The following is a 14,687-nucleotide window of genomic DNA, read 5'->3' as shown; positions in this document are numbered from 1 at the left end:
TGTTGGAAAAGGCATGTTCTTGACCAAAGTAGAAAAATTTGTAACATGCGATGTGTTTTCCGACTAGTTATTTCAGTGTCTCTAGGCTTTCACAGGATGGAGAAGTAAACCTGCATGTTGTTTAAGCCCCTGTAATCAGTAGTTGCAGCCCAAACTATTCTTGACAGAGACAAGGTAGCATCAGATTACCAAGAGAAAGTTCCTGAGTTATTTCTTCCTCCATTCTGCTATCTTCCAATGCAAGACAATTGCTTAATAATTTAATAATAAGGGGTACCTGGGTGGCTCAGTGGGTTAAAGCCTCTGCCTTTGGCTTGGGTCATGATCCCAGGGTCCTGGGACAGAGCCCCACGTTGGGCTCTCTGCTCAGCGGGGAACCTGCTTCCTTCTCTCTCTCTTTCTGTTTGCCTCTCTGTCTACTTGGATCTCTATCTGTTAAATAAATAAATGAAATCTTTTTAAAAAAATAATTTAATAATAAAGAATTTATTATTTCCCATAATTCTGTGGGATGGATCCGCTTGGCTGGGAGGTTCCGTCCACATGGCGTCATATGGCTTACATGGGTAGCTGCATGACCCAGGTACTCAGCTGGAGCTGAGGAACACTGAAGAACAGCCAACTCCCATGTCCCACACCTCAGCCAGGTGCTGACGAAGTCTCTCCATGTGGTCTGCCATTATTCAGTAATGTAGCCCAAGTTTCTTTGCACAGTAGCTAGCGCCCACCACAGCAAAGCAGAAACTGCCAGGCCTGGTAGAGCCCAGGCCTGGAGTTAGTGCAGCCTCGCCCCTCACCCTCCATCACGCTGTGCAGGACAAAGCCAGTCACTAAGCCAGCCAGATTTAAAGGCAGGGGAAACAGACTCTATCTCTTGATGCAGTAAGTGGTCTACTGCAGGTAGAAGGATGGAAAATGTGTTGGCAGCCATTTTTGTAGATAGTCTATATGCAAAGAGATGGATGTTCCTAAAAGGACAAAAAAAAAAAAAAAAAAAAAAAAGTAAGATGGAGTAGAACCCAGATGTTCACTCTTCTGGCACATAAAACACATTGTCTCAGTCAGATCTCGGCCTTTCTTTCTAGTCAGTCACTATTTAATCACTTGACCCTATAGAAAGTTGATACTGCTGGGAAAAGGGATGATGCATGTTTTCGTAGACGTGGCCACCTAGAATGGCACAGTCTGTGGTGACCATGTTCTAAGATTGAGCTTTCGGAGTACAAGTCCCCACACTAGTTTTTCAGCGTATGCTGAGCTGAGCTGATTCACTGAAGCAAACACATTACACACAGATATGCACACACACATGGCAATCGGATTGTCAATTTATTAATTTGAAACTGGAAAAATAGCTAAGTAATCCAGAATATTGTTTTCTGATCTGTATATCTTTTCGTAGAATTTGGACAATCTACTTGGAAAGCCAAATTATTTCTGGAGGTCACTTAAGGAAAATTAGAATCAGAATGGAGGAATTAGATTATCTTAATGTGGTGTCCTCTTCTACGAGGTTTAAAGGAAGTGCCTGCCAAGTGGGCAGTCAGTTAGACTACTGGTCCCCTGGCTAAATCAAATCTGTAGTCTGTTTGTGTACAGCCTTCAAGCTAAGAATGACAGTGTTATAAAGAAGAACAAAGAAATATACAACAGAGACCATAGGTGACTAGGAAAGCTTAAGGTATTTACTATCTGGACTTTTACAGAAGAAAGCATACTGAGCCCTGAGCTAGAGAGCAAGCTACTTGACAGAAGGTATTCTCTGTTTCTCCTAGAACAGTGTTTACAAACTGCATGTCACACCCAATAGAGGGCTTTGAAACTAAGTTACTGGGTAGAAATCAGTATGTTAGAGGCCCAGTTGTGTCCTCTAAAATGCATTTGTTAAAGTCCTAATCCCCAGTATGTCAGAATGTGATTGTATTTGGAGACGGGACTTTCAAAGAGATAATTAAGTTAATATGAGGCTATGATGGTGGGTCCCAATTCAATATGGTTGGTGTCCTATAAGAAGAGGAAATTTGGATACAGACACATACTGAGGAAAGACCATGGGAAGACACAGGGAGAAGACAGCTGTCTATAAGCCAGGGGCAAAGGTGTCAGAAGAAACCAACCTTGTTGACACCTCAATTTGAGACTTTCAGCCTCAGAACTGTGACAAAACACATTTCTGTTGTTCAAGCCACTCTGTGTGTTATCCTTTGTTATGGTGGCCTTGGCAAACTAACACACAGGAATTTTAGAAATATGCAATAGACTGAATGGAAAATGTCAGGGAGCCCTGTATAGTAAAAGAATAAATATTGTTTAATATGGTTTTATTATTATAAGTATATGGTATGTATGTGTTGGGGAATTGATATCCATGATGTATTTCTCAACATGGCTCATGGTCAAAAAGTTTGAGAGCTACTGACTTAGAATATAGTAGGCGCTCAATGTGTTTGCTAAATAATAACTTGCATCATTGTGTCAGGGCCCCAGCTGGGGCTCAATGACATTTCTGCTCTTAACTGTCTTTCCCTGTAAGGACCTCTCTCTTCCTCTTTACATTACTTCTGGTATCATGTTGTGATCACTTAGGGTATGATCTTCTTTTATACTGTCATGTCCCTAATTCTACCTTAAATCCAATTCTGCTATTCACAGGGTCTTAACTGCTTCTTGATTTGTGTGGCTTCTGATCATTTTCAAAACATCTCCAAACAGCTAATTTCCTTCATTTTTTTGGGATGTAGCAGATATCTGTCATTTTTATACGACCAGCATGGATACTGACAAATGGCAATATCCTTCCAACTTCTCTTTTGGGGAACCTATCCATACTCCATGTGGTTCTGGAAAGCTGTTCTGTTCGGTGGGTATGTGACCCAAACTGGTCAAGGTCTTCCCTGATATTTGATATATGGTTCTTAGTTTTAAGGACTATGGGAACCCAGAGATGTTTTTCCTTTAGCATGGTGTACGCACTGTGGAATGAGGCCAGACCCAGACTCGAGCAGAGAGTTGGAGAGAAAGAACTCTGGCAACATGGCTGGAGGCCCATGACCCAGCCGTACCTAACAGCTTAACTTCAGCCCTCAAATCAGTATTCTCTTGTCACTGCTTGAATTTAACAAGACGGATGGGTTCTATTTGCTTCACATCCGTGTTACCGTTGGGTTAGAGTTGGCTATAAGTGCTGGTTATGTGGGCTGAAAATAAACACCAGGCTACCCAATGAGAAGTACTGGTGTGTTGATAAAGGTGGATTTAAGGAAAGATGATAGAATCTGGTTTAGGTACTGAGTGAAATCAATTATTTACACTATGCAAGTGGAGAGGAGATGTGTTAACTAGGAAAGATGACTGTAAACAAAGAGTGTTAAATGAATGAAGATCATGTACAAGAGGTCCGCCTGTATGGCCAACAACAGAACTAAACCAATTAGCCAGCAGTTTTAAACCTTTCAGATTTATGATGTTTTGTTTAGAGGAGTAAATTATTGTATGTCATGACTGAGTAAAAAGAGAGACTCCTACAAAGATAGTAATTACCCCGTCCATTTTTAGTTTTACTTAAAAAAAAAAAAAAACCATAAAAATTAGGGAAACAAAGGTATAGCTTCAAAATCAGGTTTTAGTGAGTTAGACTAGACCAGAAGGCAAAATCTGTGTATCTCTGTCTAGTCACCCAGGTGTCTGTGAGGCTCTGCCTTTGACCTCTATAGAAGCCTTGCTGTGGGTTTTGTTTCCTGAGTCGAATAGATCCCCAAAGTGTACATTTTTGGAAGACACTAAATTAATTGCCATGATAAAAAACATCCCTGTAGCTCATGGACTGTCAAACATTAAGAAAGTACAATAACTTGAAGCCCACCCAGTTTTTAATGCACTAAAGAATTACACTGAGACTGAAAACACAGCAAGATTAATAGGGGGCCTAGTGGATGGAGAGTTTCCAACACACTGTGTAGCATATACAGCCAGCTGAGAAGTTACTAGTGCTGCAGGACAATAGGCAGGCTTCACTTCATACAGTGAATGAGACAGCACAAAACTAAAGACACTCTCAACAGCCACAGTTTAGAGTCACCCCTATCTTGATCACTTATTTCCAACTTCCTTCTCTGTTTTCCTTCTGTAAAAATCTCCATAGAGCCTCTAACACCACTGATCTCCATTTTATCACTTTTATTTCTTTTTTTCTGGGCTCCCTGTGCTTTAGTTGACTTTTATAAGATTTTGGCTGAAGGATTCTCCTTTTCAAGTGGCTTGCTTGCTGCCGTAAGAGTCCTTAAAATCACACCTGCTATTATATGTCCACTTGCCCCAACTTAGATTTTTTTTTTTCCTTAGTAACTTTCTTTATGTATTCACTGGTCCTATTCCGTTTCTACTGACTGTCTCTCAATTTCAGCAATTCTTTCTCACATTTTTTGGGCATACACTAAGGAGCTCACCCCAAAGTTCCAGAATGTCATATCCAAAGGATGTGTTTTAGTGCTTGTTTGACCTTTCTTTGAAACTCTTCTCTCTCTCAGCTTTCCATACAGTATTTTCACTGTTTTTTTGTTTTGTTTTGTTTTGTTTTTTTCTACTTCTCAGGGTGGTCATTCATTTTCCTTTCCTGAATTAACTCAGCCCAGCCACTGTGCTGTCCAATGGAGAATTGCACCATCTGGGTGTTTCACCTGCGTCTCAAACTCTGTCTGAAAGCACCCTCACTATTTCCTCTATCTTAGTTAATTGTATCCATCAATGAAACCAGAAATACGGGATCACCCTTCACTCCTCCCTCTCCTTAACAGCTAATGAGGCATCTCCATGGCCATGACTCTAGTTCCAACCCTGTCAACCCTGAATTCACTTTCTAATGGATCTTCATCTTTATTCTTCGACAGATCACCCTTCCCCACAGCCCATCTTCTCTCACTGCCCACTCTGTGGTTTTCTACAAATGCAAACATGATTCTTGGGCACGCTTGCTTGAAATCTTCCAATACATTCTACCATCTCCCGCAGTGCTTCTGAACCTCAGCCTGACTCTGAATCAGTAGTCGCTTGCTAAAACATGATTTTGACTGGGGCTGGGGTGTGGCAGTCTCCCTGTGCTGCTGCTGCTGCTCCTTGGACCACATTTTGAGTAGCAAGTGTTCTAGATTCATGTCCGAATCCCATAGCCCCTTATAGTCTGCTCCCTGCTTATTGTGATAGCTGCAGTTCTTGACATTGTTGGGAAAACACCTGTGATGCCTCAGTCACTCCAACCCTTCATTCCACCTTGATCCACTGACCTTCACGGTTTTCTAGCCCATTTCTCATTTCATTTGTAGGCCAATTTCAGGAAGCCCCTGATAGTCTGCTCCCTGCTTATTGTGATAGCTGCAGTTCTTGACATTGTTGGGAAAACACCTGTGATGCCTCAGTCATTCCAACCCTTCATTCCACCTGGATCCACTGACCTTCACGGTTTTCTAGCCACATTTCTCATTTCATTTGGAGGCCAATTTCAGGAAGTACCAGCTGGGGATTAGTCTATATTCAAAAGAGAAAAATCAAATAAAATTTCCATAATAACAGAGGAATACATGTTTTACAAGCTCTTAAGTGTGAAATGGTTCAATAATATCACATTTGTTTCACATTTCTTAACAATTCACCTTTGGGTCTTTACCATGGCAATCTTTTTTTCTTAATGAAAATCTCACTAAAATTTTCATGAGGCCAGCAGTGAGGGAACAGAACTATATTAAGAGTCTTATGAAAAATATATTATACATCTTTCTCTAGATATTGTCTTTTAATATTTTCATTGGATTATCAATTGCTTATCTTCATTCCAGCTTTATGACTCCTTTTTATTTTATCATTAGAAGTGGCTAATAAAAGGGTAGATTAAAATACATTTGGCTGTTTGATCAGGGTTGAATATAATTTCCTACAACACAGACACGGGAAAGTAATGTTTATGTGAGAGAAGACTGACCTCCCCTTTCTCTGAGCCCAGAACAGATCTCATCATAGGAAGAACAGTCTCTCCTAAGGAAGCTGAGCCATTAGGTTCGCCCCCATCTCCTGCCACTTCCGGCAGCACAAGCCAACATCTTATTAATCATGGGAGCTGCTGCGCTATTTTACACCTTTCTGTACTTTTGCATATGCTGTTTGCTTTGCTTAAAACTCCCTTCCTCACCCCCGTAGCTAACTCTCCTTGATGTTTCAGAGTTAGGTTGAATGGCATCTTGAATTAGGAAGCCCAAATGGATTGCCTTAGCAGAGCTAGCTTCTTACTGAGTTCCCTACGTAAACACAGCTGGTCCTGCTGGAAGATCTGATTTTTTGCACAACCCCTATCCCCACCCCGTTAGAGGCAGGGACCTTCCAGCTCCTGTGCCTGGCTGGCACAGTGTTCACCTATAAGGTGCTTGTGGTAGGTGGAATAATGCTGTCCCCCTCCTGAAGATGTCCTCGTCTTAAACCCCTGAACCTGTGAATGTGTTACTTTACATTGGCCAAAGGGAATTTGCAGATGGAATTAATGATCTTGAAATGGAGAGTTTATCCTGGATTATCGTGAGTGGGCCCAATCTCATCACGTGGATCCTATTGAGATGGAAGAAGAGCCAGAATCAAAGGAGATGTCAAGTGAAAACAGAGGCCGAGGGATGCAGTCCTGAGCTAAGGCAGGCAGGTAGCTTCCAGAAGCTGGAAAAGGCAAGGAAATGGGTTTTCTCCTAGAACCAGCAGAAAAGAATGCATCCCTGCCAACTTGGTTTGAGCCTGTAAGAACCCATTTTGGACTTCTGACCTCCTGAACCCCAAGATACATTGTTTCAAGACACTAAATTTGGGTAATCTGCAGCAACAGCAGCAGTAGGAAACTAATGTGGTGCTCAATTAATGTTCTTTTACAGAACGTCTGAATTAAAAAAATGCCTCAGGGTCATCTTCTCTGTCCTCCTGTTCTATCTGCTCTTTCTCCCTGAGATGTGAGGAAAGCTGCAGGCAATGGCCCTAGGAGAGCTGCTTGGTCCAGCGGGGTCAGGGCTGGGCAGGAAGGTGGGGGGCTTCCCACTACATCACTCCACCAAAACAGGAAGTCACACTTCATTAAATATTTTCTATCACCTCTTGGTGCAAGACCCTGTGGTTGGTGCTGTGGGAAATCTTATTTGGTCTATAGTTTACTTTTGAATTCCCTAGAACTCTTTGAGAATAAGCACTGCATTACAGTAAATTCACACCTGGCGATCAGCCCCTGCGCCCTGCCCCCAGCCTCCCCCTCCCCCCAACCCCCTAGTTCCCTGCCTGCCCCAGAGGTGCTAGAATGCCCACCTCCTTTGAGAACACGTGTTTCCTGACCCACTTAGGTAATTTTCTGAAATAGTGCAGTTTTCCCTTCCTCAGACCTTCATTTCCAGTTTAACGTACATAAATGTGTACTGAAAAAGACTTTTTTAAAAGGTAAATTTCCTTTTCACCATTATCCTCACAGGGCTTTTTAATCACTACGGTGACAAGTGAAATGCCGATAGCTCTGTGACTGTGCTAAGCTGCCAGGCCTCTAGGTGTCGCCACCAGCCAAGTCCTGTTGAAGGGTGTCTGGCCCCATACATACTAGCAGAGCATGTGGTCTTTTTCAAATTATCCAGGAAAAAAAAATATGGTTTTCCTCTGTTACATATATACATTTATATATTCCCTTCTAGCTCTAGTTTGCTGTGCAAAATTCAAACTAAGAGAATAAATGATAGGCGTAGTGACTTTTTAATTTCATTATTTTATTTTCCACATCAGCACTGGAGTATGAGGGATTTTGTTGGGCTCTCAGAATATTCATCAAAGAGGCACTCAGTTCCATAAATTCACAAAAAATTGTTTTTCTTGTATAATACCATTTTAATATTTTCCCTTCCTTTAGATCTGCATACAGTTTTGGAGGCTACAGAGTTGATTTGATTTTCAAACCAGGTAGAAAGCAGCAAACATTGAAGAGTGGATACATTTAGAGTTCTGGAAATACTCTGAAAGTTCACTAGTCACTAAGACTCGGTTCTTCCCCATTCTGAAATTTTACAACTTATAAATGTAAATATATGGGGCTCCTGGGTGGCTCAGTCAGTTGAACGTCTGCCTTCGGCTCAGGTCATGATCTCAAGGTCCTGGGATCCAGCCCCACATCAGGCTCCCTGCTCAGTGGGGAGTCTGCTTATCCCTCTGCCACTCCCCCTGCTCTTTCTCTGTCTCTCAAAAAGAAATAAAATCTTTAAAAATAAATAAATAATGGAAATACATGGTATTTCAAAATCTGAGTGGGAGAATTCTGAAGGGCTCAGAAGGATGACAACCCTGCCCTCCAGGACTGCTCCTTTCTGATTTCATCATTTGTCTCCACCTTGCCACATCCAGAAGAGTTGTCTGCTTTGACTTCAAAACATGTGACGGACTTTTACAAAAATCAGTTCCGTTGCTTTCCTTTCTCTCCTTACACTAGCATGGCCTCCTCTGTTCACAAGTCCTTGTTTGTGCTGTGGCTCTGCCCCTACCTTCTGCTATTCTGCTTTCATCCTCTCCCCGCGATTCTTGTCCCTGACCTTGGAATCACTGCAGCTTGCTTCTGATGGCTGTGAGAGGTCACATTTCGTCGGCTACGGCAAGATTGACATTGAGTAAATAGAAAGAATTTTCTGTTGAAAGATACTTCTTGCCTCGTTTTTCTTTAAACTAAGATTTAGCAGACCTATGTGTACACACACAAACCACACACACACACGCACACACACATAGAAAGAAAATGAGAACTTTCCAAATCTTGCATTTAATATTTATACAGTCATTTTCTGAAAGCTTTGAATATAACCAAAGCTACTGTTAGGCAAAGAACTTTGACTATAATGAAGGTTATTGTAAGACAAGAGAACATGCTGTTTTTATCATCCACCCACTTGCTCTCCCCAAGAAAAATACTGAACAGCAGTTAGCTCATTTTAAGGGCTATATCTAGTTGCTGCTAAACTGGCAGACTTCTGTCGGGCTTCTAAAAGCAATTCGTATTGATTTCTGACTTTAGGGCTAAAATTATTAAGGAGCCCAGGAAGGCCAGGGTTTTTCCTTGAACAGAGAAAAACCCAAAGGTTATGTTAGTGACTGAATTTTCTGCACTAGTTAAGGGTTAAAAAAAAAAAAAGAAAGAAAGAAAGAGAGAGAGAGAGAGTACCTATATTAAAGACTATCAATCACATTGAAAAATGGGCAGTTATATAATAAAAGTTAATATCAGATTTTGGTCTCTTTTTATTGTAAGCCAGCAGTGACCCTTCCATTTGCCTATTAGAGAAAGTAGAATGTTTTGTGAGCTAATCATTCTGTAAAATAATACCTCCCTGGCCTGTGTGTTATTAGATGGCAAACTCTGGGTTTGTGGAGTAAGAGTAATTCATTTCTGGAACCAAGACTAATGTTACTACTGATTATAGACACCTGTAAAATCCGTATCATAGAGCCCAAGAATTAAAATGGCACAGAGCATCTCTAGTGAGGCTCCTCACCCACCACTGCAGAAATCCTTTTTACGGGTGGGCTTGGGGCACCACCATCACCTCAACAATGAGAGATCCTACTATGACGGAGGTAACACTAGAAGCTATTTTCTTTTTTAAGTTTCTTTAAAATTTTTATTTATTTATTTGACAGAGATCACAAGTAGGCAGAGAGGCAGACAGAGAGAGAGGAAGGGAAGTAGGCTCCCTGCTGAGCAGAGAGCCTGATGCAGGACTCTATTCCAGGACCCTGGGGTCATGACCTGAGCTGAAGGCAAAGGCTTTAACCCACTGAGCCATCCAGGTGCCCCTAGAAGCTATTTTTATATTCCCAATCAAGTCCAGAATGGTGTTGGTACTCTTAATATCTACTTGTTACTCTTGATTTAGTAAATGTGTCTCAGTATCACACAAAAGCCTCAAGTACCGGTGAGAAAAATCAAAACAGAAAACGGGCACAGCAAGCATTCCAGTAGCAAGGCTAGAGAGAGCCACAGCTAAGGAATGGACTGTTCTGGAGTGGTCATCCTTGGAAGCCAATTACTTTCTCAGCAAAATTAATTTCTCTTTCACTTCAGGTTCACTTAAAAGTTAATAAAAGGAAGAATATCTGGCAGGATCATCTATCTCTCCATCTACCCACTCGCTTAATCTCTAGCCACCATGAACTGAGAGTCTGGGAATGCACATAATCATTGGATTTAATTGGATCTGGCACATTCTATTTCCTAATAACCTTCTGCCTTGTCTTCCATTAGAGGTAAAATCTTTTAGGGTGAGAAGATAGGTCAGACTTTACAGAGAAGTTTTTCAATTTTCTGTTTGCCATAGGACTAAATTAAAAACAAGAAGATTTAAGAGCCAATAGCTATGTCCTTTATGGAAGTACTGGGTTCTTGGTATTTATTGTTGAGGAATTAGAGATTCTAGTGCAAGGCTAAGACCAATGTTCTAAAAATAGGTTGGTGTGTATCCTCTGATAACTGATTAATGAAGAGTCCTTTCTAGAAGCTTTAAACATATACTTTAGCATCATGCTTTTTCATTTAAATAGTACTTTGTTTTCAATGTGAAACTGAGAACCACAAAGCAAGGAAGACTAGAAGTCATGAAGTCATGTCACATCCTAAGATTTGTATCTTTCTGTAATGTTTGTGTTTGTGACATGAAGCTCACCAGCTTAGGTAATGACTGAGTTGCCAACTTCCTACAATGAAGTTTTGGATACTTGACAGCAAGGCATCAGTGTTGCTTGTAATGCAAATTTTCACTTAAACTGCCTAAACTTCACAAAACACTGATAATCCTTTTGCTCTTAATAAACATGCCTAATTCCCTAAGAGAAGTAACAAAGGAAATTCATTTATGATACATGCCAGCTATTGATCAATCACGTCTTAGCTCCAAATTTCACCCTCAAACATTCTGTAATCATGGACAGAATCCCTTTAAGCAGGTCTCCCTCACGTGAGTCCAATGTTAAGCTTTCTCAGTTGTAGGCTCTCCTGTGTGAGAGCACGGTGGGTCAGTTGTATGGGTCTGATGGTGCTGCCTTCTCTTGCGGTGGTGGGGGGGGGTTGTCGCAGACCATAGGGTCCCACAGAGACCTGGAGCTCTGGCCCAGCCATAACCTCCCTCAGCCCCCTTGACATGGACACACACTTCTAGTCTCCTCTGTCTGTCCTGCATCTTGACTCCCTCTGCAAGCCTCCATGCCTGGCCAGAGCTCCCGGGCCCCTGACCGCACTGGAGTTTGCTTGCTGTTGCACATGACTGGAGACCAGCCAGCAAACCTCGATGCCATCAACCAGTTAGCTGCAACCTTGACACCCACCCCCCACCAGGAGCTCTGAAGCCCCACTTCCCTCCCAAGTTTGTCCCTCCTTGGGTATTCTCCCTTAGCCCTGCAGTAAAACCTAAGTGTTCTTATATCTGATAGTCACTTCTTTCTCAGTGCTTGGGAATTCTTTGTATTTAATTTCCTGTGCAAATAACCATGTGGTGTTTACCTCTCGCTTGGTTACAGACTGATAAAAACACACTTCCCTTAGCGACTGGTAATTGTCAGCAGAAAGAATGCAAGGGATAGGCGTGACAGGGATACAGTAAGAGAAGAACTAGACTTCTCAGCTCAGGGCCCTACTTTCGATGATCAATTAGACTGTTGAACACATACTAATAACCCATGTATTTTATTTGACTGTAGGGTCAGCTTTTATGTAAGAAATTTATTGTATGCAAGTTAAAAAAGGACGTACCCGTAATTCATCTCTCTTAATATAAAGCTGACCCAAACCAAACGGTATATAAACACACACACACACCCCAAGTTAGCTTCTGAGATACTAAGCAGTGAACATTTATGCTCACAAGTAAATTACAAAGAGTACTACACTTTCACAAACATCACACAAACAGAATATCAATACTGGGTGTCAACAAACTCACATAATGGTCTTAATACAGAAGAGATAATGGTTCTGGTTTTTATAACAACAAATTTGGGTTTCACTGGGGACTGGTGGTTACACCCTCCCTAAAATGGGAAAATGCTATTTTCTTTCTCAGATGTTTACCAGGTTAAAAAATATATATAAGCTGAGATACAAAGAAAAGAAAATATGACTTACTAGCACAGAGTTCTTGGGCTTTGGCTGGACAGCTTATTTGGTGACTCTTAGTTCTACCACAAATTATGAGAAGGATGCTCTTCCAATCAGCAAAAAATTAGAAGGTAAATTTTAACTCTATTGAAAATACTATTCAATAAAGAGCTATTTGCAATGAAAATGCAGTAATGTTTTCAGTAGTGGTGAAAACACAGGAGAAACAGATCTTCCCCATCATCTAAAATCTATTCTCTCCTGAAATTACTCATTTTCAGGAAGATGGCCATCTCTTGAGGTAGACACCACTCCCACCCAAATTCCCCTATCACAACCTGTCATTTTGCCTGCATATCCGTGATTCCAGCAGTAGGTCTGTCCACCCTTACTGCAGATGTACCGGTTATGTGCTGGGGTTCTAGAGGACAGAGCCCCTCTGGAATTGTCTCAGAGTTAGCCTGGTCTCTAAATGAGTCAATGATAGGGAACAGGTTTCCTGCAGTCATTCAGAAGCCACCCACAAGTCTGAATGCTGTAGTCATTTCACCTGCCAGATATGTAACTGCTAAAGTTCTGTTTGTCCGGTCACTTTATGACTAGAATGGGAAACTTGTCAGGATTCAGTTTCTCATTTTGATTCTGACGGTGTAATAATAAATACTTACGAGGCAGGGAAGCTGCAGCTGGAGGCATTCCTTCTGCCTGCCAATCTGGAGAGTAAAAATATTACTGCTGTCATCACTTCTGCTACCTGTACTAGTTGAGTAGGATGTGGCTAGGAGCAGATTGTTTAGGAGTGGTTTACCACTAAAGACAGGCAGGGAGAGAGAAGAAGGTAAATCCGGTCTAGGATAACAGAGTCAATGCCAAATTACAGGTCTTTTTTTTTTTTTTTTTTTTTTAAGATTTATTTATTTATTTAAAATTACAGGTCTTTTTGCCCCGACTATTGATCTCAGAGTCATCTTTGAATCTGGCTTTGAATCCAGAGCCCAGAATCTGTATTTCAGTCTAGGGATGTTATTAATATGTGGCATGAAATGGATTGATATGAAGAAAAATACTACCCCAATTTAATACTTTGGGATAATAATATCAATAAGCTACATCAAATGAACATGAGAAATGTTCATCTATAATTTATCTCAGACAGATTCTGTGGGGTTATTCCATCCATCCTGAAAGGATAAAGCCTACATACTATGGTAGTTCATGAGAATGACAAATAATGAGCCCCAAAGCAACATACAAAACAGCTATGTGAAACACAGATAGTTGGCGTCTGTTGGCATACAAGGACTATAATACAATCACTCTCATTTCAGGGAAGGGTCCCAAGCAAAATAATTAAACAACAACAACAATAACGTCAAACAACAACAACAACAACAAAACCCAGGGCACCTGGGTGGCTCAGTCAGTTACACATCTGCCTTCGGCTCAAGTCATGATCCCAGGGTCCTGGGATTCAGTCCCAATTGGGCTTCTTGCTCAGTGGGGAGCCTGCTTCTCCTTCTGCCTGCTGCTGCTCTCTCTGACAAGTAAATAAATAAAACTTTTAAGAAACAAAACAAAACCCATTCTCTTACTTAACAGCTACTGTCGCCGTCCATTTTTTTAATGACAAAATGTAGGTTTTCCCCCAAAACCGTTTCGCTGAGAGTAGCAACAAGAAAATGGCTTAAAACCCTGAGCAAAAAAGGGAAGATATTTTCCCTTAATACTCACATTCTGTTTTAATCTTTGGCAATGAGACCAGAGAAAAATGTGCAAAAAGTAGATTATTCGTATATTCCTATGAGCTCAAATGAGTTTTACAGATACAGACAATTAACATTTTAGGAAATCTAGGATAAAATCCTATTGATATTTATCACTGTTTGGCAGATTATAGATGCATCTGTATGGTTCATTAAATTTCCTCTTTAAAAAGAGGGGCGACTGGTGGCTCAGGTCATGATCCCAGGGTGCTGGGATCGAGTCCCACGTGGAGCTCTCTGCTCGGCAGGGAGCCTGCTTCTCCCTCTCTCTCTCTGCTTGCCTCTCTGCCTACTTGTGATCTCTGTCAAATAAATAAATAAAATCTTAAAGAAGAAAAAAAAAAGAAAACACACACACACACAGACCACCATGACTATTTACAGATGTGGACCAATTAGAGAGGAGATACCACTTTATAAGGCAATAAAGTAACAAGAGGTTAGATACAGAGAGATGCCCCATATTACCATACACAGAGAGATGACTCTTTTTATCCCAGGGAAAAAAAGAACCTCCCTCTTCACTACAAAAGTGCTTCAAGCTAGAAGGACAAAAAAGCAAAATGAGAAAAACATCTTTCTTGGCAGTATTAGAAAATTATATTCCAAAAGATGTTCACACTTTCATTTTACAAATGAAAGAAGGAGCATTATGCCAAAAACCCCAAAAACCTTTTAAAGGTTTTGTAAATTCTATTGTAAATTCAGGCAAAGGTTGGTAGGGAAATAGTACCATCCAAGAGGACTATAACACAAGCTATACATGTAATTTAACATTTTATAGTGGCTACCTTAAA

General features: G+C 41.0%; 1 protein-coding gene across 1 annotated transcript in view; it reads right to left on the bottom strand.

Moving 5' to 3' along the window:
• Positions 1–467: 467 nt before the first annotated feature.
• The window catches only part of SH3BGRL2 (SH3 domain binding glutamate rich protein like 2), a 76,146-nt gene continuing 61,926 nt past the window's right edge, over positions 468–14,687 (bottom strand). The window contains exons 3-4 of the mRNA XM_059400974.1: positions 5,448–5,520; positions 468–968 (exon numbers count right to left, since the gene is read on the bottom strand). Coding sequence (XP_059256957.1) covers positions 5,473–5,520 — 48 coding nt within the window. The 3' untranslated portion in view covers positions 468–968; positions 5,448–5,472. The remainder of the gene's footprint in view (positions 969–5,447; positions 5,521–14,687) is intronic.

The sequence above is a fragment of the Mustela nigripes genome, chromosome 5 (assembly GCF_022355385.1).
Source record: "Mustela nigripes isolate SB6536 chromosome 5, MUSNIG.SB6536, whole genome shotgun sequence".
NCBI lineage: Eukaryota > Metazoa > Chordata > Mammalia > Carnivora > Mustelidae > Mustela > Mustela nigripes.
This window is presented reverse-complemented; position numbering and strand designations above follow the sequence as displayed.